At 36.6% G+C, this 22,093-nt stretch overlaps 1 protein-coding gene and 1 pseudogene across 2 annotated transcripts in view; one reads left to right on the forward strand and one right to left on the reverse strand.

Annotated features, from left to right (window-relative positions):
* Positions 1-22,093, forward strand: part of LOC148939435 (PAS domain-containing serine/threonine-protein kinase-like) — a 124,662-nt gene that overhangs the window by 85,081 nt on the left and 17,488 nt on the right. For both annotated transcript variants that reach the window (XM_089106556.1, XM_089106557.1), the window contains 3 exons: positions 4,061-4,212; positions 13,456-13,707; positions 16,651-16,770. In XM_089106556.1, the coding sequence (XP_088962682.1) occupies positions 4,061-4,212; positions 13,456-13,707; positions 16,651-16,770 (524 nt within the window). The remainder of the gene's footprint in view (positions 1-4,060; positions 4,213-13,455; positions 13,708-16,650; positions 16,771-22,093) is intronic.
* LOC148939436 (soluble calcium-activated nucleotidase 1 pseudogene) lies at positions 7,472-8,653 on the reverse strand (annotated as a pseudogene).

A 22,093-nucleotide genomic window follows, 5' to 3' on the forward strand; every position in this document is an offset into this window, starting at 1 on the left:
GTAAATTGAATGTTCTCGATGAAAAAGGATGCTCGTATAAACTTCGGAGAGGGTTCATTTGAATGTAAGTTGAAAGTTCTTGTTCAGTTTTTATAAGTGAAAAGAGATCAGGGGGCAACTACACCCCCACACCCCTTTTCCCCCAAATGAATCTGATAAATATTTTGAGATAGCCATTTCGTTAAAAATAGTTCGAAGGTTAGGTAAAAAAACTGTGGTGTCGACACAACTCCCCAGGGCCCGGGCGCAGGCGTTGTAAGTTATGCCCTGGGGAATATATGGTTCTTATGGAAGGGATAAACGTAAAAACTTCAGAGAGGGCTCATTTGATTGGAAACTGGAAATTCTAGTTCAGTTTTTGAGTGTCAAATGAGATTGGAGGGCCCCTAGCTCGCCACGTCCTTTTTTCCCCAAACTCATCCGATATAAATTTTGAGACAGCCATTTTTTATAAATAGTTGAAAGGTCAGGTAACAAAACTCCGGTGTCGAGACCGCCCCAGTGGGCCCAGGGGAGGCATTGTAAGTTATGTTCTGGGCTGTATATGGTTCTTATGAAAGGGATGCTCGTATAAACTCAGAGAGGGCTCATTTGATGGGAAATTAAAAGTTCTAGTTCACTTTCTCAAGTAAAAAGAAATCGGAGGGCAACTAGCCCCTCCCCCTCCACGCCTTATTTTTCCCCATACCCATCCGATAAAAGTTTTGAGGTTACCATTTTGTTAAAAATAGTTCAAACATCAGATATTAAAACTTCGGGGTCGACACAACCCCCCGGGGCCGTCCTGGTGGATGCGCGATTGCGCTGCCTATGTTAGCTATTGAATTTTTTCATACATTCAAAAACTACATTATGCCAAAAGTCGTAGGTTTTGAAAGCGATTTACAGCCCAGCGTTATAAAAAAATCTTAATAAAAAATTACAGTTTTCACCCAAGTGTTTTCAGTAAAATTGCACTATTTACGTGCAAAACTCATTTAGTATAAATAGTTATATCAAGATGATAAATCATTTTTGACAAATATGTTGAAACTTCTCTGTCACAGAGAGCACCACAGCTGAAAGCAATCCATTCTAGGATCTGTCATTTCAAACCTTTTCTAACAAAAACAAAGCAGTTAACTACAGAAAACAAATTCCAGAGTTGTCAAGGATTAAGCTTTTATTAACTAGAACTTTCCATCTTCAATCAATTGAGCCCTCTCTGAAGTTTATACGAGCATCCCTTCTATAAGAACCATATCCCTTCTATAAGAACCCCACGGCCCTCAGGGCAAGGGTTGTAAGTCATGCCCTGGGGGCATATAAGATTTTTATAGAAAGTGTTGTCGTAGAAACTTCAAAAAAGGCTCATTAGATTGAAATCACTTTCCAATTACTTTCGGCAATAACATAGGGGACTAGCGCTTTCAATTTCCAATCGAATCAACTTTTTTGAAGTTTCTGCGACGAAGCTTTCTATAAAACCTAATATGCCCCCAGGGCATATTACGACTTTTCAACTACTTTGAACAAAAGGGCTATCTGAAAATTTTTATTAGATGTTCTTGGGGAAATGGTGGGCGTGGGAGGGGTGTTAGTTTTCTTCCTATCACTTTTGACTATTAAAAAGGGCACTAGCCCCTCGAAGTTTCGAAATTTTCGAAATATGACCCCAGGGCATAACTGACAACCCTCGCCCCGAGAGGTGTTGGGGGGGGGGGGTATTAACCTCAAAGATATAATATCCAGAAATGTCAATTACGTTGAAAATAATGGCTATCTCAAAATTTGGATTGGATGTGTTCGGGGAAACGGTGGGCGTGAGAGGGGAGTTAGTTGCGCTCCAATCAGTTTCGACTAGCCTATTAAAAAGTGCACTAGCCCTTTCAATTTCTAATTGAAAGAATCTTTTTTGAAGTTTCTACAACATTTTCTATAAAAGACCTTATATGCCCCAAAGGCATACCTTACAACCGTTGCCTTGAAGGATGTGTGGGGGGGGGGAGGGTGGCATCCTCAAAAACCTAATTTTCAGAACTTTCATCTACGTTGAACAAAATCACTATCTCAAAATTTTGATTGAATGTGTTTGGAGAAATGGTGGGCGTGAGAGGGGGGGGGGGTTAGTCATCCTCCAATTACTTTCGACTATTAAAAAGGGCAATAGCCCTTTCAGTTTCCAATCAACAGAGCCCTTTTGGAAAGTCTCGACAAAAACGTTTTCTATAAAAACCTTATATGCCCCAAGGGCATAACTTACGATCCTTGCCCTGAGGTGTTTGGGGGGGTTGTCATCTTCAAAATCATAAATTCCAGAACTTTCAACTACGTTGAAGAAAATGTCGATCTCAAAATTTTAATTGAATGTGGGCTAGTTACTGTTCAATCACTTTCGACTATTAAAAAGGGCACTAGCCCTTTCAATTTCCAATCAAATGAGCTATTCTTGAAGTTTTTACGACAACACTCTGTATAACAACCTTATATACCCCGAGGGTATAACTTACAACCCTTGCCTTGAGGGCTCTGAGTGGGTTATTATACTAAAAGACCCGATTCCCGGAACTTTTAACTACGTTGAACAAAATGAATATCTCAAAATTTTGATTGCATGTGTTTGGGGAAATGATGGGCGTGAGAGGGCGGTTAGTTACCCTCCAATTACTTTCAACTGTTAAAAAGGGTACTAGCCTTTCAATTTCCAATCGAGTGAGCCCTTATTGAAGTTTTACGACAACTCTTTCTATAAAAACCTTATATACCCCCCCACGGCATAACTTACAAACCTTGCCCTGAGGGCTGTAGGGGGAGTTTTATCCTCAAAGACATAATTTCCGGACCTTTCAACTATGTTGAACAAAATGTCTATCTCAATATTTTGATTGGATGTGTTTAGGAAAATGGTGGGTGTGAGAGGGGGGTTAGTTCCCCTCCAATCACTTTCGACTATTAAAATGGCCACTACCCCTTAGAATTTCCAATCGAATGAATCCTTTTTTAATTTTCTACGAGAACACTTTCTATCAAAACCTTATATGCCCCCAGGGCATAACTTACAACCCTTGCCCTGAGGGGTTTGGAGTGGTTGCCATTGTCAAAGACCTAATTTCCAAAACTTTCAACTACGTAAAAATAATCTACCAAGCATGCAACTACCACAAATCTGTATCAATAAATAAATTAAACCCAAAACAAACAGAAATTAAAATAAGTCAAACTCAAAATGAGCAGAAATGAATCTGAGTAGGGTTCTAAACCCTATGCTTTCTAAAAACTAGAATTTAATTTGAACTTTACTGAAAAAATCCTTTTAAATGTCCTTCTTCTTACCACTTTAGTAAATAACATTCAATTATGATCTTATTCAATAAACATCAACATATATGTTATGAACTTACAATGCACATTTTATTTAGTAAATTCATTTGAATTTTTTTTATGAAAAAATAAATAATATTCCGACTCTTAGAAACCATAGGGTTTAGAACCCCACTCAGATTAATTTCTGGTCGTTTTGAGTTTGACTTATTTTAATTTCTGATTGTTTTGGGTTTCATTTGTTTATTGATACTGATTTGTGGTAGTTCTATGCTTGGTAAATTATTTGATGCTATTTTTGTTCATTATTGGTTTGATGGATTGCTTTACTTTTTTTAAACCAACTTATTTTGTGGACAACGTTTTTTTTTTGATTAATCAAGAGAAATGGAAACGCTTTGAACAAAGAAGGAGAAGGGGCATTGAAAACCCCCGCCACTGAAGGATAGGCTATCTTAATTAATGGAAAATAATCAGTTTATGGATTTTGAAGAATTTGATCAGAATAGTAAGTGCGCTGAGACAAAATTCTGATTATGGTTTAGATTACTCTTATTACGCCACGTCACTTACTACTCACCATGTTATTTTCGTTTCTTTTTTCCTTTTCTTATCAGGGTGTATATCATGTCATATGTCAGTCTTTCATCACTTTTTTGCTCCTTATTTTCCTTTTTCGTCTCCCTGATGATCCTCTATTGATTTCTAATGGATAATCTTGAAAAATTATGTGTTTTTTCAATGATTTGTTTTCTTTTAGATTTATTGTATCAGGTGTGCAGCGTTCGAGGAGCAGACAAGAATAGAGAATATTTCATTTGGGTGTCGTGTGATCTTGGTCCCGTAATTCAATCCCTTGACACTTCCCGTGCATTGAATTTGACTGTGTGTAGCTGTGCAGCTCCTGAAGAGGTAAGTAAGATGCAACGTTGTAAGACATTGTAATATTTTATGTTTATAAGCCCCTTGTCTCAAAAAAAAAAAAAAAAAAAAAAAAAAAAAAAAAAAGTAACATATCTCATTGTTTTGTTTGACCTATTGCTTGTCGTTGTCAATGTATCGGATGATGGGGATTGAAGAACTGCAAATGTCAAGTTATCGGCTTAAAAACGCTTCTTGACTACTAAGTCCCTGCGTTAGCCCTGCAGTGCATTGTTACAGCAGGATTTGATCTCTGGGTCCCGTAATACCAAGCTAAGGTGAAGCCCACTGCGCCACCACAGGCCCCTGCAAATGTCTGCTTTTCAACTTCTCTTGATTTAAATGTGCCAATTTTAATTTGACAAAGTAATTTTAAGTTGTAATCGCTCAAAACTCGAATTTTGCACTCTACTTGTTTGCAAAGGTATGTACACAGAAAGGGGATTCTGGCCGTCTCCATCTTGAGATTTTACAGATTTGTTTACCGTAATTGTCATATGATTTGTTCTCTTTTTTTTTTAAAACCTTCCTCCCTACTCCCAAAGAAATTTCCAGCCCCTTTCCTGTCAAATAAATTTTCCTCCCTTCATTTGAATAACTTTGTTTTATGTGCCTGTGTTTATTGTGAAAGAGCGACTTGTATCATTGTCCTTATCAAAAAATTTTTTTGGATCGTGAGCTCTTCTAAACCTCCTAAAAACTTTGTTTCGTGTCAGTATTAATTACTATATTTGTCTGTATCATACAATCATTTCAAGTTCTGCTGTCATTGTGGTTGGTTTCAATTAACTGAAGAAATCCTTTTTACATACTGACAAATGTTTTAAAACATATACACCACTTGGAATGCGCATATACACAGAGGAATTAGAAATAAAGCCCCCGTCGCATAGTATTAGACCGAAGGACACCCGGTCTGAGCATTCAGAGAATTGGGGCTCATAAATTCATAATTTTTTTGTGCGTTTTCACCGAAACTTTGTTTTTCTTATGAAAATTGCTGCATAAAATTGTGAAGGTTACATCAAAAGATCAAAAGGGTTACATCGACGCCTTAAAGTGGGCTCTTCTGTGTTAGATATTGTCAAACCGTGAGCCATAGCAAACCAGTGTACCGCAAGGTAGCGCACGCTGTGAAATTTGAGTTGATTAATTCTGAAACAGTGCTGCAAAATAAATTCACATTAGCATTGTCTCTACTTCAATTTTGTCATTCGAAATATCTAAAAAATAACTTAACAGCCGTATTAAACTGAATGCTTAACGCGTTCCTTAATGAATTGTTTTTGTATTTCTGTCCTTTTTTCTTTTTCATCGTCCACTGTTTTTTTTTATTTATCATTCACTGTGTCCATGATTTGTCGGTGGACTGTGCAATGCTTGTGATATTTATTAATTGCTATGTTCTTATTCTGTCGTGTTTTAATTATTTTCATTTGTATTTTCCTCTGAGGTGGCTACTTACCATAATGGCTGTAGAATCTGTTTGTAATAAATTAATCTAGTATATCCGGGTTTGCCACTATATTTTCATGCACTCCTGTGTGTTCTGTTGGTGAAAAGGTTGAGAAGCACTGACTTGTGCTACTTTAGCTGTCTTGGAAAGGACAAGAAAGGGTGAGGAGAGTTTGGCAACATCTCATGGGCTTTGTTTTACATATAGGGTAATGAAGTATAAGATGGCTTCTCGAACATTATGCTCAACCTCGAAGCCTTGAAGAAAATATCATTATCAATGGAATCAAGGGAAGGCAAGTACAAAACTATAAATTTTACTGAAGAGGAAAAAAGGGTTTTGATATTAAAATGCATTACCTTCATAGTGAGGACATAGGAAGTATGGTGTCCTTCTCGTTTCACAATAGAGATCAAGTGCACGGAAAAAATAATGAAATCGAAAAGGTCAAAACTATAAATTTTACTGAAGAGCAAAAAAGGGTTTTGATATTAAAATGCATTACCTTCATAATGAGGACATAGGAAGTATGGTGTCCTTCTCGTATCACAATAGAGATCAAGTGCACGGAAAAAATAATGAAATCGAAAAGGTCAAAACTATAAATTTTACTGAAGAGCAAAAAAGGGTTTTGATATTAAAATGCATTACCTTCATACTGAGGACATAGGAAGTATGGTGTCCTTCTCGTTTCACAATAGAGATCAAGTGCACGGAAAAAATAATGAAATCGAAAAGGTCAAAACTATAAATTTTACTGAAGAGGAAAAAAGGGTTTTGATATTAAAATGCATTACCTTCATAGTGAGGACATAGGAAGTATGGTGTCCTTCTCGTATCACAATAGAGATCAAGTGCACGGAAAAAATAATGAAATCGAAAAGGTCAAAACTATAAATTTTACTGAAGAGCAAAAAAGGGTTTTGATATTAAAATGCATTACCTTCATAATGAGGACATAGGAAGTATGGTGTCCTTCTCTTTTCACAATAGAGATCAAGTGCACGGAAAAAATAATGAAATCGAAAAGGTCAAAACTATAAATTTTACTGAAGAGCAAAAAAGGGTTTTGATATTAAAATGCATTACCTTCATAATGAGGACATAGGAAGTATGGTGTCCTTCTCGTTTCACAATAGAGATCAAGTGCACGGAAAAAATAATGAAATCGAAAAGGTCAAACCAAATTTTTCTCTAGGGTATTACGGCAGAGGTCAAATGAACAGGAAAACAAGGGAACAGTGCTGCCCAATTTTATGTGTTATTATGGGAGGAATCAATTCACCTTTTTTGTGTTTTCGTCACGTTGACCTAAGGAATTGAGGATGGAATTATATAGTCGACTGAAAAAAAAAATATATATCTGGTCTCCATTCTGAACCCGTTTTGTCAGCGCATTCTCCCTGCTATTTTTTCAACCCCTAACATCCTCCTCTTTCTAAAATAGGGATTTTATTGGCCCAGGGTCCGTTCCTGACAGTTTCAAGCCATAAAACATAGTACCTACTTTTTTTTAGATTAAAATGGGTATCATGAGTTTTGGTGTGATATCATGGAGGGTTTCAATAGTTCTTGGGAATAAAAATGCCACAGAAGGGGGTCTGGTTTCTCTTCAATTGCTTTTAAACCTTCAAAGTTACATTTCACGGGTGGTTAAATAACCTTAATTACTGTGGCGTTAGCGCTGGTGCAAATGGCACCTCTAGAGTTATCGCAGTCCTTGGAAATTGTACGGTATCTCTAGTAAATTCAGCTTGGTTAAATTTTGTCTTGAGACAATTTTGCCTCATTACATTATATAAATTCTATTCCTTTATACTTGTATTCGCTAGAAATCTGAGTTTCTGGTAAAATGATATCACCATACATAGTAAAAACCATTATGTAAGTAGCCGATTTTCCTTCCAACCCCTCTGACTTAAGTGCTACAATCCAATCATCATTGGAACCAGGAATAAATTTTAAACTAGAAAATCCACGACTTGGATTAACTTTGCCGATATGCTTGACCTTGATCCTGGAGAAATTTTCGTTAGCGATCAACATTAGATTTGTTCTTCTACTTTCATCATTCTTTTCATTTTCATTCAATCTAGAATCTGGTAAAAATCTGGGTAAGAATACCCATTTTTGGTGTATATTACTCCATGCACACGCTTCATGCATCAAATAGCCGGGGGGCTCAGTGTTGACAGCCTTAGCCAAAAGCTTATAGTTATATGTCCAATCCTGGTTGTGTCCAACATTGTCCGACATTCGGTGTCCATCGCCGGGAGATATCGTTTTAACCCACTGAGGGTATCTGTTAAATACCTCTCCTCTTCCGTTCGTCCACACTTTTCCAGTACTTCCAACATATAAAAAACCATTTTTTACTGTTGCCCATTTACCTTTAAACCTATGCCCTGAGACTTTGCCATATTCATCTGCTAAAATTACCCAAGGATAAGCGTTTTTTCCATCTATAATGTATACAATTCCTGTCAGATAATCAACTGCTAAAAGACGTTTATCAAACCAGATTAACTCTGAAAATCCCATTCCTATGTTCCTATGAAATTCCAGCATACTTTGTGCACTATGATATGAAACTCCAGCATAAGCACTAGGATAATTCGTGATTAGATTAGTAGTTACGCTTTTATCCATTTTTACGTAAGCTTTTTTCTTTGGAATATCTATTGTTAAGTATCCAGTTTTGAAGTGACTGAACCATGTATTGACCTTACCATCTCCTGATAGAGTATCTAAATCTGAAACCATTCCAATTTTGTATCTTAGGCCTTTCCTGGTATTCTTAGGCGCTGTGAATGGAAATGAGGTCTTTTGCGATTTGTCACAATAAGAATTAACGCAAGCTATAAGAATAATAACTAAGCATAGAGTGCAAACCGCTCCAATAATAATTAAATAACGTTTTTTGTCCTTGGATACAGGACTATCATTAGAATACTTCGGAAGAGATGAATCTGGCATATTTATTTGTTCACTAGCTATAACTCTTAATACAAACAATAACAGATACTTCCCGTAAGCAAAAATCTATCTATACTTAAGGTTTTTAGTCACCGCCTTTTTGAAAAAACTATGCAACTGTCATACTGAACAGAAATAGTTTTGCTATTTTCAAATTAGGAAAATTGACCGTGCTTCTTATTGATTTGATGTTAATGGTTTAATTATTACAGTCTTTCATCCAGAGACAAAAAGGCCGTCATGGTCGCAGTAATAGTTTCAGTCTATTAAAGAGCAGCTATTGGCCACAGGAACCTTAAAAGTAAAGATACACCAGAAAAACAATTCATAGGAATTTCGAAAAAAAGCTCAAAAACTGTAATCGATAGGAATAATACCCTTGACCGGAGGTTTTCGGCCAGTCATCTTATAAATTGAAGAAATCCAAAATTTAGCTTCTGTCGTATTAGTGTATCCCTATTTTCCATTTTTTGGCGGAGCCAATGGGGCACAGAAACACTATATAGAGCCTTTGAAGGGCTCAATGGAAAAATAACACCAATATCTGTGTAAGTTTTTGTAACTAGACGTCATTTATTTTTCCCTTTCTTAGAGCATCATATGTATTCTTAGAATCTAATTGTCCAGACTACTTTCAAATCCCTGCAATGACCAGAGTACTATGGAATGCGTATTACTTTTTTTTACTAGGTATACAGCCTTTCAAATCGTAACTTAGAAGTTTCAATTGCTTTATAATGTTTCCCGAAGGAAATATCTTGGTACTCCCGTACAATCCAGAACACACTCGAAAGGTTTGCTTAATGTAAGATCTCTCAAAACCGGTTTCATATCGACAAAGACAAATGACGGATGACAGAATGCATTGGACTTGCATAATTTAGGATATATGTTTGCACATTGGGGAGTGGGGTAAGGTTGCGGTAGGTTAGGTTACTTTACCCCCACCCCACTATAGCCCAAATTATACTATTATATAAACTAAAGCATTATATTTTCATCAAATTTTAGTATTTTTCGTTAGGATTAATGTAAGTGCACTTCTCGAGCATGTTGTGGATTGTACGGGGGTACCAATATCTTTATACCTTAGACGGCTTAGCTTAAAAAACTTAAAAAAAGAATATAGAAGAAAGTTGACGAATTCTCCGAAATGAGGCAAAAATTATTTTGTATTCGATATTCCCTTCTGAAAAGTTCTCCTGAATGTTTCTCTCTTCTAAATGAAATTATGGCTAAGCTGATTAGGCAGTAGCAAAAAGGTACGTCATCCCTACAACGTCCCGATATTTTTTTACGTGACATTTGCTCTTTTTGCGTAGTCTTCTAATTTGGCCCTCTTTAAATAAATTCATGTCAATGTGCCTTACGCCAATACCAGGGGCTTAAAGTTGTGTACACCAACAGATAGTGTGCAATCCCTCGCTGTTTTCCTGGTATGCCTTGAGTTTTTGAGATAATGAGAGTAAATGGGCGATTTAGCGCGTAGATCTCTTATGTAAGTCTTTTCTTGTATTGCTCAACGCCTTGCTTTTTCACAACAAGTACAAGTAGGCTAGTGTATATTTTGCCTTCAAAGCAAGCACAGTAAATGTAAATGGGGCATTTCTTCCTTCGCATCATGTGTATCTTCCAAAAACAGGTAAAAAGAAAAGAAAGGAAGCAAAATGTACTAAGCAAATATGATGCCATGTTTTGAACCTCCTATCAGACTATGGGCTATCCCTAATTGAGGTAGGAAAAAACTAAGAACTGCGTCTCTTGACAAAAAGACACTGTTTTTTGGTTATAATGAACAAAATTTTTGCGTTAAAAAGGTTATGTTTGTTGTTGCTATTTTTCTTCCTTTTTTCAACAATTTATTGCGCTGCGCTACAGTAGGGAGTAAAGCTAGCCTCAAATAAATAAATAATAGTTCTTTAATCGTCTAAAAGGCTGTGACATTTTGGAATATTTAATTGCCATCTTTGGAAAAGTTTCTTGTTATCACAAAAATGTTGATAGACAACAACAACAAAAATGCTAATTGATTTTGCATCCCAACGGCTCATGTGTCAATGACTATTAATCGGGTATTATTCTCTTTTTTTTTGGTTGATTTAGTGACTTTTTTCAATAATCTATTGATTTATGTTCTGATTTAGTGATATTTTGCTTAGGCATTATGAAAAACGACTAGAAATAGTGATAAATAACTAGGGGTAGCAACTCTGGTTAGTAGATTTAGTGTCTGTAGTTTATGCTTATTACTTTTTATCGAAACCTTTTACCTGGAGGCCTGATTTGGTGGTTCTCAAGGGGACTCTTCTAAAATCTAAAAATTAATTGTTCGAGCAAAGACGCCATTTAGTGAATACCATGGTTCCACGGTAATTCTGTGAAATGTTCACGTTTCTAGCTCGATTAGTTAAGCGTATTTTACAGCGTATACATTAACAAACACATGGACACACTTGATTTTACATTTATAAATTAGCAAAAGAGCCAAACATACCCGGCTTTTTGTCTCTTCCCTCCTCGATTCACTTGCTATGGTTGGAAGCTGAGGTGGTACTTATGTAGAAAGCGGTAAGTGTATTGCGAAAACAGATACGCATTACCCGGCACTTATATGAGACGCTGTATGGAGATAGGTATTACAAAAGGTTTCTTACTCCGGGAACTGTATACCTATTAAACTTTGATTTTTTGGGGTTTAGGAGGACTAAAAGGTACCTAGGTTGGGTTAGGTTACGTATTTAATATATGCTATGCTTTACCCCCACCTCCCTAATCTGCAAATATATAGCCCAAATTTGTTTCTGAACTATTATATTTTCATCCTATCTTGTTTTATTTCATTAGCACTAACGAAACTTCACTTTTCGCGCACATACCGCTTTCTACATAAGTACCGCTGAGGCTTTTGACCCTTGCATGACGTAATCATGATGCCATTCTCAGGATTGATCCCTCAGGATTCATTTTTGAATTAAAATCAAGTTGCCATCAAGCCATGGCTAATTCGAGAATAAGCCAAGACAGATAGTCTTGAGTGAGAGGCAAAGCTGGCATAAGCCTTTTTCAGGATTGTATAAAAATGTTGTCATTTTTACTTGTTGATAGATAGCTTATCATCCATCCATCCATCCATTCTAGGGCAGAACTAAGGTAGATAGTCATAGAACTAAGGGATGATCGAGATTTTTGGTTTGATTCATGACGAACAATGTCTTCTGGACTTGTATGCAAAAGGTGGGACTGAATTTGGTTGGACTAACAGGTGAACAAGTGACCTAAGCCTAATAGGGTTGCCCGCTTCGAGTCTCAGGGGGACTACCGTGTTTATGACAGATAAGTCCCCTGGACTCACAGGCGAACGGGGAGACCTATAGTTTTCCAAGTGTTTTGGTAAACGGCAAATTGTTCTCTAGATTATTTTTCATTGATGCTTGTTTGGGGAGGGAGGGAGATTTATATAGTCAGTAGCCATCCCCATGGCCCCGAGATTATTCTGTGAAAGCTTTTCATCTTCGTAGCTTGATTAGTTTATCTAATTTTTCAGTGTAAACACAAACTAACACATTTTATCTTATATTTATACTAGCCGAAAGCCCCCATTGTAAGCCTTTTTTCAGCCCTCTCCGCTCGCCTTGCTCGCTACGGTCGGCAGCTTGGGTCTTTGACCCTTGCAAATGTACCCTTGCTTCGCTTGTATGATGCTTTGTCCGCAGTTCGTGCTATGATCTTTGCTTTTTGTCACCCTCACCTGATCCCTACCTTTCGCAACTTGGGCTTTTGGCCCTTACATGATGTGGATTGTAAATAGAGTTTTTGGGATTAAAAAAAATATTTTTTTTTGAGTACAGTCGAAAACGGGTAAAATATTATAACAGTTTTCTCTACATTTTCATTTGTTAAATTCTGTAAATGGAAAGACAGCATAGTCTAAGAATTTTTTTTTATATATATAATCTAAGGTCATTCTCGTGGCCCCAATATTATTCTGCAAATTAATCAAGTTTTTGGCTTGACTAGTTTACCTCATTTTTCAGTGTACCCATCAACTAATACACACTTGATTATATGTGTATAGATGCTCCTGATTTCTCTAAAACCTATTTGTAAGGTGGTGGAACCCTACAGTAAAAAGAAGGATGAATTTCTAGGACTAAACATAGTCTAAGTATTCGTTAAAAGGTTTATTCCTTTATTCTGCCTGTTTGAGCTGCAGAAACAAATTATTTGCCCCATTATATATTTTAGGTCTGACCCCTCCTCCATCCCCCCCCCAAAAAAAAAATATATTTCGGAAATTTTTGGCATTTTCAACTTGACACTCCCAAATCGCTGGTGACTCATAATGTGTCTCTTAGGTACCCTTCTCTGTGTTGAATTTATTAAAAAAAAAAATATATATAATGCTATTAATATAAGGAAGTAATTGTGAAAATGGACTTATTTTCCTTTGATTTTTTTTTACGTTGATAAGAAAATTACGTCAGATAGAAATATATCAATATTATCTATAAACAAGGGTGAGACCTAAGTTTAATGGATTTTGTCTTTGTTGTTAATCACTAAAAAAAATTGGTCCACCAAGTCTTCATCCATCAGTACCTTTGATATAGAAGATTTTATTTTCCTTCATCTTATTTTCATATTTGATGGCATAAGGTATAACTTCAAATTTGAGTTCACAAAGCAGTTGCCTAGTTAGATTTTTGCATTATAGCTAGAAACATCTTTTAACATCTCTAACACATCAGAACTTAAAAAAAAAAAATAGAAAAAATATTATAAAAAATACAATCTCGTTTTAGACCAGGAGAAAACGGACAAGCTATGGAAAAGGCAATGATTCTCTGTATGTGAACTTAACAGGAAATACAAGCTATCTTGTGGACCTTAAGAAGACTTTAGTGAAGAAACCTATCCCGAAGCATGATATTTCAGTTTGTGAAAGTGAACTGATGGAAGGGGAATACGGCGAACATTATGGGTCATGTCGTGTCCTTGGTAGTGGTGCGTTTGGATATGTTTTGTTGGGCTATAGAAAAGTCGACTCATTAATGGTGAGTTTGCGTTCTATTTCCTCTCTCTCTATCTTTCTTTCTATTTATATTTCTTCCCCTTTTTTAATCTCACAGCAGTTAAATTAGGATTGAAAAGCTATACTAGATAAAAAAAATGCAGCAAAGAAAAAATAGAAAAAGTGGAAAAAATAACTCTTAAAGCGACGAGTTTTTTGTAATCCTGTTTTTGTTGCGGACGTACGTAATTTAATAAAACGAACAAGGCCTCAATTGATGAAAAAAAAAAGTTTGGAATAAAAAATGTGTGTTCTTTTTTTCATGCGCTTAAAGTAATTATGGGGTTATTTGCCTTAAGTGCAATCTGAGGGCCACTTTTGGGATTTCTTGGAAGGTAACCAAAGCAAAATTTTTAAAAAATACGGGATGGATGAGAAGTATTCCCTAGTTTGTCGACCTCGAGTTGCGCGGAATTTGTAGCAGCAGTAATAAAGATAGTTGTACCTGTGTCATAGCACTTTCAATGTACCTGCACTTTCAAAATTTAGATAAGAAGTGAAAATAGGGCTTTGAAGTTTTTTGTAAGGACATTTTTTCAAGAGTTTAAAACTGAAATAAAATCTATAACAATAGAATATGTATCCTTGGGCATAGTTTAGAATGTTTCCTATATTGGGGGAAGGGAACTAGCCACCTACGTTAGAGACAACCGGTCAGCTATGAGGGAGGAATGTGTAAATGTTTCGTCTTCCTCTGGAACTAAGTCTTACGCTTGTTTTTGAGTATTTTTTCGTAAGCAATGCTCTCTTTGGCCATCGTACCGCCGAACATGCAGCTGAATAGCATGAATTTATTTGCTGCATGTCAAGTAGTCTTTGTGCTAGACTAGAAGTGCTGAAACATTTGTCATCCCCGGTCATTACTGTTCTCCCTCATCTTCTAAGGAAGTAAATTTTTGAATGCAAATACGACCAGTAGGTAAAGACTTATTAGACGGGCCTTACGAGCACAATAATTCCCTTTTAAGGATTTTCATATATATTTTCCATTAACAGGAGATACGCCCCAAGAGGTGAAAAGGGGAAGTAAAAACAAGATGATGAAAATGTAAACATGTATTTTAGAAGTGCTAAATTCACCTTTTGTTCACTAAATTCTTTTTATAAGTCTTTTTGTTCACTAAATCCTTGTTCAAGAGGGAGGGAGAGGGGGGTTAAAAAAAAAATTTACAAAACGCATCAAAAATTTGTTTATACACATTTTTGTTACTTATTTTTACAAGCCGGACGAAAGTTGCTTTTTTTTTGGGGGGGGGGGATGTATAATTATCCTCGATGAAAGTAAGCGGTGATTTTATTTTCTTGTTATTACTTTTTGTAAAACATATGTATTCCTTTTACACACAAACACACACACACACACACACACACACACACACACACACACACACACACACACACACACACACACACACACACACACACACACACACACACACACACACACACACACACACACACACACACACACACACACACACACACACACACACACACACACACACACACACACACACACACACACACACACACACACACACACACACACACACACACACACACACACACACACACACACACACACACACACACACACACACACACACACACACACACACACACACACACACACACACACACACACACACACACACACACACACACACACACACACACACACACACACACACACACACACACACACACACACACACACACACACACACACACACACACACACACACACACACACACACACACACACACACACACACACACACACACACACACACACACACACACACACACACACACACACACACACACACACACACACACACACACACACACACACACACACACACACACACACACACACACACACACACACACACACACACACACACACACACACACACACACACACACACACACACACACACACACACACACACACACACACACACACACACACACACACACACACACACACACACACACACACACACACACACACACACACACACACACACACACACACACACACACACACACACACACACACACACACACACACACACACACACACACACACACACACACACACACACACACACACACACACACACACACACACACACACACACACACACACACACACACACACACACACACACACACACACACACACACACACACACACACACACACACACACACACACACACACACACACACACACACACACACACACACACACACACACACACACACACACACACACACACACACACACACACACACACACACACACACACACACACACACACACACACACACACACACACACACACACACACACACACACACACACACACACACACACACACACACACACACACACACACACACACACACACACACACACACACACACACACACACACACACACACACACACACACACACACACACACACACACACACACACACACACACACACACACACACACACACTGCAGGATTCTAAAACGATTTTTTCTTAACAGAATAGAAAAAATTAGTTAGCAGAAGCTTTTCCTTAAAGTTTTGATTTAAAAACTAATCTTGAATTCCTTCCATTTCTGTATCAGCTTTCATTTATTCCGCTCATTCTTTGTATTTTTAGGTGCCAAGGAGTGATCTGAAAAGCTTGGCTAGTGTTTTGTCCTTTGGATTTCGCTCGAGGGAGTTTATCGCGGAAGCTTTTCCCTTAAAGTTGTTCTTTAAAAAATATTCTCTAACTCCATCCACTTTTAGATCACGGCTTATTTTTTACAGTTATCCCTGCCATTTTTCTCTGCCAGGGAAGGGTCCAAAAATTTGTACTTGCATCAGTACAGGGGAATTTTCCCTATGCTTCCAATTAAGGCATATATTTTTTTTCAGGTTATAACAAAGTTCATACGGAAATCCAAGGTTCACAAAAATAGCTGGGTGAATGATGACAGTGGAAAAAAAGTTCCATTGGAAGTTCGACTTTTAAGGACGTTCAGTCATAAGAATATTGTAAGTTCATGCTTTGTGATTTTTCCTTTTACTACAGGCTATTTCCTGATATAAAATAAAAATGAAAAGGACAACATAATATATAATGAAGAGAAGATGAATATATAATGAGAGAAGATCGGATAATCCGATACTTATACCGATCGTTTCAAGACAAGACAAGATCTTTTATTGAGAAAATACATGATAAATAATATTCTAAACTGGTCGACGGGGAGCAGGGCTCGATGTGTCATTCATAAACAGAGACAAGAAAATGCCGAAAGACCAAATAAAGGATATTAATAAAAAAACATACAAGGTAAGAGATAAAAAAAGGAGGCCACCCCAGCGCCAGAACACCACAATAAATTTCATACAAATATCTATTATTCGTCAATCCCAAACATCCTGACAAAGAACTATTTTTGAAATATGCTTTTTCAAAGAAAATCGGCTCTTGTAACTTGGGAACATTTCTACTAAATTAAGTTTATTTACAATATAAGGAATCTAGTATCTAATTGAGAATCTAGCTCTTTCTGATTTAATTGGGGGAAGGCGATACTTCTTGGAACGGACTTGGTGGGCAGGAGAAGTGGGAGCCTCAATTATACCTAAATCATGGAAATAATTTGTTGAAGATTGGATATCATAACACCACATTGCTCTATGCAGGTCTTTCAGTTGTTTGAGATTAAGTATTTTGAGAAAAACATATAAAGTTTGGGTTTCCGAGAGATTTTGAAGTCTCACTGGGCGATGAACAAAAGAACCCAGAAATCTGATTGCCTTATTTTGAATTATCTGAAGAGGTTGCAGATGGACTATGAATGTGTTGAGATAGATTAAAGGGCAATAATTAAGATATGATTCAATTAGAGAATGGTATAAAATTTTAAGGAGGGAAAAAGGAAACACATGTTTCAATCTATGAAGACAGCCTAAGTTATGGGTAAGTTTCAATCTCAAATAATCAGAATGCTTACAGAAAGATAAAAACTCATCGAGAATAATCCCAAGGTAACGAAATGAATTTACTCTTTTTATCCCACTTTGGTTACAATTAACTCTTCTATGACAATTTTATTTACTGCCTGCTGTGACCGCTCAAAAATCATGAATTCAGTTTTAGAAAAGTTCGGAGCTAGTTAGTTACATGCAAACCATTTATTCAAAGATTTAATTGCTGTCACCATTTTCTCAACCAACAAAGATGGGGGTTTAGCTTTTACTGTCACTGCCGTATCATCTGCAAAAATTATTGCTAAGGTACTATCGTTACTGAAGAAAGATTTCCTCTCTAATTCTACATTTTTTTTAGGAGGATCTCGTCACCTTTGCTCCGTGTTAGATGTGTTTAGAAACGTATTACCAAGTTTAGTGATGTTATTATGATAATATTGTCCTTGACAGATCCCTATCAGACCTCACCTTAGAAGGTCCGATGAGGCCCGTTTGCTATAGAACAAATCTGCTCTGTTCGGGAACTGACAGATAAATTTTACTTTTTATTGACTTCAAATAGGCCGTTGATTTAATATGTCGTAAATACAATTACTTTATTGAGTTACCGAAAACAAAAGTAGCTCTGATTAAAGACATGTATTGTATTCAAATTTTGTTAGCCAGATTTAGATGCCCGAAGGTCTGCGGGACTAGTTCCTAATGTCAGCAGATGTTCTCCAGGACTTCCTCCTATTCCACCATTTGCTTAATATTTTCCTCAAGGCAGCTTTATTACTCGCTAAAATTTTAAAAGGTGCATTCATTGGAGGGAGGCTTATCGACAAACTAGCTAATGCAGACGACATCGTGAAAATACAGGTCTGAAAATCTCCAAGCAGAAATCGAGCTAATGTCATCAACCAAAAACTTTTGAATTGTCATTAATACTGTAAAACGAACATCCTATGTGTCTAGAGATTCTGCATCATGAGCCGTGCAGCTAACTGTAAAAGGGAAGCAAAAAGAAAATGTGGAATCTTTTGTCTACCTTGGTAATCTCTTAACTTCGGATAACCATTGCTCGAAATCGATTAGGTGAAGACTTGGTCTGGCAAGCGGCAGGTTTATGAGCCTATCGTCAATCTGGAAATGCAAAACATCGTCAAAGTCATTGAAGGTCCTACTTTTTAACTCTCATAATCTATAGTGCTATTTATTCAAGCGAAACTTGGTCAGTCAAAAATGAGCCATTCAGCTATTTGAAACAAAATGCCTCTGTCGTATTGCAGTGATCACCTATATTGGCTGAATATCTAATGAAGACCTCCGTGAACTCCTTCGTTGTTCACGCACTTTCATGCAACGGATTAGAAACCAGCGACTCCTCTGGCTTGGTCATATCCAACGAATATCATCCAGTAAACTAGCAAAAATCCCCCTTGAAGGACAGGTACATGCCACATGCCCTCGAGACCAACCTCGCAAGAGATGCCTTGACTGCTTTAATTATCAGAACCTCGCCCAACTCCTCCGTTTAGCACCAGACGGAACGGAGTACTGTCGGGATTTAAGTAATTTGTAACTCAATATTGTAGCGAAGCACCTTGGACGCTTGGAGCTCCTATTTTGACACAAATATTATTTTGTACTGCTTAAATCTTGATCTCTTCATTTTGAATTATGTCATTTTAGGCAATTTAATTTATTCATGCTGTTATTTAGCAATTGTTGTTTATGTGCAAAAAGTAATAAACCCACTGGGAGAGGAAACTGCGAGTACTATGACAGTGCAACGTTTCCAGCATCATAAAAAAATTGTTTAAAACAAGTTTAATTTTGATTTCTTGAAAATCAGAATCTAATTAAGGTTTAAGTTTATTTTGATCCAGTCTAAAATTCTTTGCAAGTTGACGTATTCTTTTGTTTCTAAGCAATTTCTTTTTTTTTTATTATAAGATGGCAAAACGGTAAATTGCTGGAACGTGATCCATTTTACTACTTGAAAAGGGAAATAGATATTTTCATTTCTGTTCAAATGAGCCATCTCCTGAAACTTCTGCGTCCGGTGTTTCAATACCATTACCCCTAGGGAAGAAATCGTAAAGCAGACACGCTAGTGCCATCTCAGCTCTACCCATGCAAAACTATCATTAGTTGTTCGAGGTAGGGAACTGAAATTTCCAATTAAGCGTTTTCGGAAATGGAGATTTCAGTGTTGTACTTTTTATTTAAATTTGATTGATTAATACCATCATTTACAACAATTCAGAAAAATAATACAACAATGAAATAAACATAGCCACTACTAGAAGGTCGAAAGACCTGTGCATAGTGAATCAATTAACCAATTAGGTCACATAATCAAGAGACACACAAAAAAGCAGTCACATGCATAATACTCACAAGGAACCAGATCTCACCCTGCATCTTAACTGAGAAGAAACCCTTTGCTCTGGGATTGAAATGACGAAACCGATTCAGAGCCCTTAATGTTGTTTGGAAGGCTATTCCCGAGGGGTACACCCATGTGACGTAACAAACTGACTGACATCACTGTATTTCTCGTTTCGTTTACTAGCTTATCGACATTCCTAGCATTATACAAATGATAGAAATAATTAGAAGAAAAAAGTATCCACAAAATATGGTGGTGTAACATCATCCAAACATTATTATACCAATGTTAGTAACTGGTGATTCTGTAATTGACCTATTTTCAGAATTTTAAATTGACTATCACAAGTGAGTGTATCATTAATATAAGCACAATTTCCCAATTGATGAATTGCTTTGTTTTGAATTATTTGGATTCTTCTATAATTAAAATAAAAATTACTTGCTCAATGGGCAAACCCATGTACAATATAAGGATGTATATCATACCATTAAAAATCATTACTACACCGTCTGGGAGAAAATTACAAAGACGTCGAAACAAGCATAGATCTCTTGCTGCCTTTGATGATAGAATATCACTGCTTTTTCCAATTTAAATTACAATCATTAACAATTCCCAATTATTTCCTTTCAAAAACTTACTTAATAATACTACAACCAAATGAAACATTTTTCGAAGAATATATCAACACACTATTACGGCTAAAAATCGTGTAATTAGTTTTGCTCACATTAACACCTAGAAGATTAAGACTAGTAAATGTATTGGGGTACAGTGGGACATCATTTTTTCGAACTATGAGATCGTGAAGGTTTGCCTCTGTGATTGTTATTACCGTGTCGTCTGCAAATGTTGTAAGACTTGCACCGGGAAGATAAAATTTTAACGTGTAAGCTGGCAAATCATTAACTGGCAAAAAGATGTTTAAAAACTTATCAAAAGTGACTGAAGCATCTTCCTTTTCTTCTAAAACCTTATCCCATGACATAAAGCTAATAGTCTCTTGAAATCGTCTGAAATTAGCCGGCATAAGTTCTCTTGTTTTTATCTCTTCCCGCTGCCGGCCTTCCCTTATCGACGCGGCGCTGGGGTCTAGATATGGCTTGGTTAGAATTTAGAACATTATTTAGTTTTTATAAATACGAAATTCACCTGTTGTATCCTTATGATAAAAGTAACTCAATTATTGCCAGTCAAATTAAAAAAAGGACAAAATCCATCTCGTCGATATTATTTCTAATTTGTAATTTTGTTGGGTAACTCTAGATAACGCTGGTTGTATGTTTGCCAAAGACTAGCTTAAATTTCCACGCTTATCAGTTTCTCGTGCCCTTTGGTAATGATAAATTCTTTGTGTAAACTCCAGCAGAAGTAACAACCTACCCTTGAATGGAAGCGATATTTCAAAAAAAAACTTTGTTTTAATTCATACTGAACTGGTCTTTTTCCTCTGATTTTCTAATAAAATTTAACCTGAACAAGTTCTTGAGCTTTAAATGAGCTGCTTTAAGTGCAAAGCTTTAAATTAGTCAGACGTCTTCAGATGTGTAAGGTGTGATGAGAATTATTTTATTGGTATATCTAGAACGATACTTTAAAGCCATTAGACAACTGAGTAGACTCCTGGGGGTTATTATGGAATACATCGAATATTTTTGGACGTAATATTCTAAGTCGTGCTCAAATTGGTTGAATTGGTTTGGTGTTGGGTGTTCTGAATCATTCTTTCCACTTTTCTATCCGCCCCCCTCCCTTTTTTTTCAGGAGCATAATTTTATTTAGACATAAATTAAAAAAAACAAACGCCAAGGAACCTTTCGGTTCGTTAGGCCAACTCCGACTTCCAACACATAATTCAATATAAATAAACAAAAGCAAAACATTATCCCCCACCGACGGGAAAACAAAACAACGCAACTAAAAATTCCATTATGGCACTACTAAAAAAAATCAAAAATAAAACAAAAAATTAAAAAAAAATCAAACAAACTGATAAAT

The sequence above is a fragment of the Artemia sp. Qi Xiang Cuo genome, chromosome 21 (assembly GCF_049724085.1).
Source record: "Artemia sp. Qi Xiang Cuo chromosome 21, ASM4972408v1, whole genome shotgun sequence".
NCBI classification, from domain to species: Eukaryota; Metazoa; Arthropoda; class Branchiopoda; order Anostraca; family Artemiidae; genus Artemia; species Artemia sp. Qi Xiang Cuo.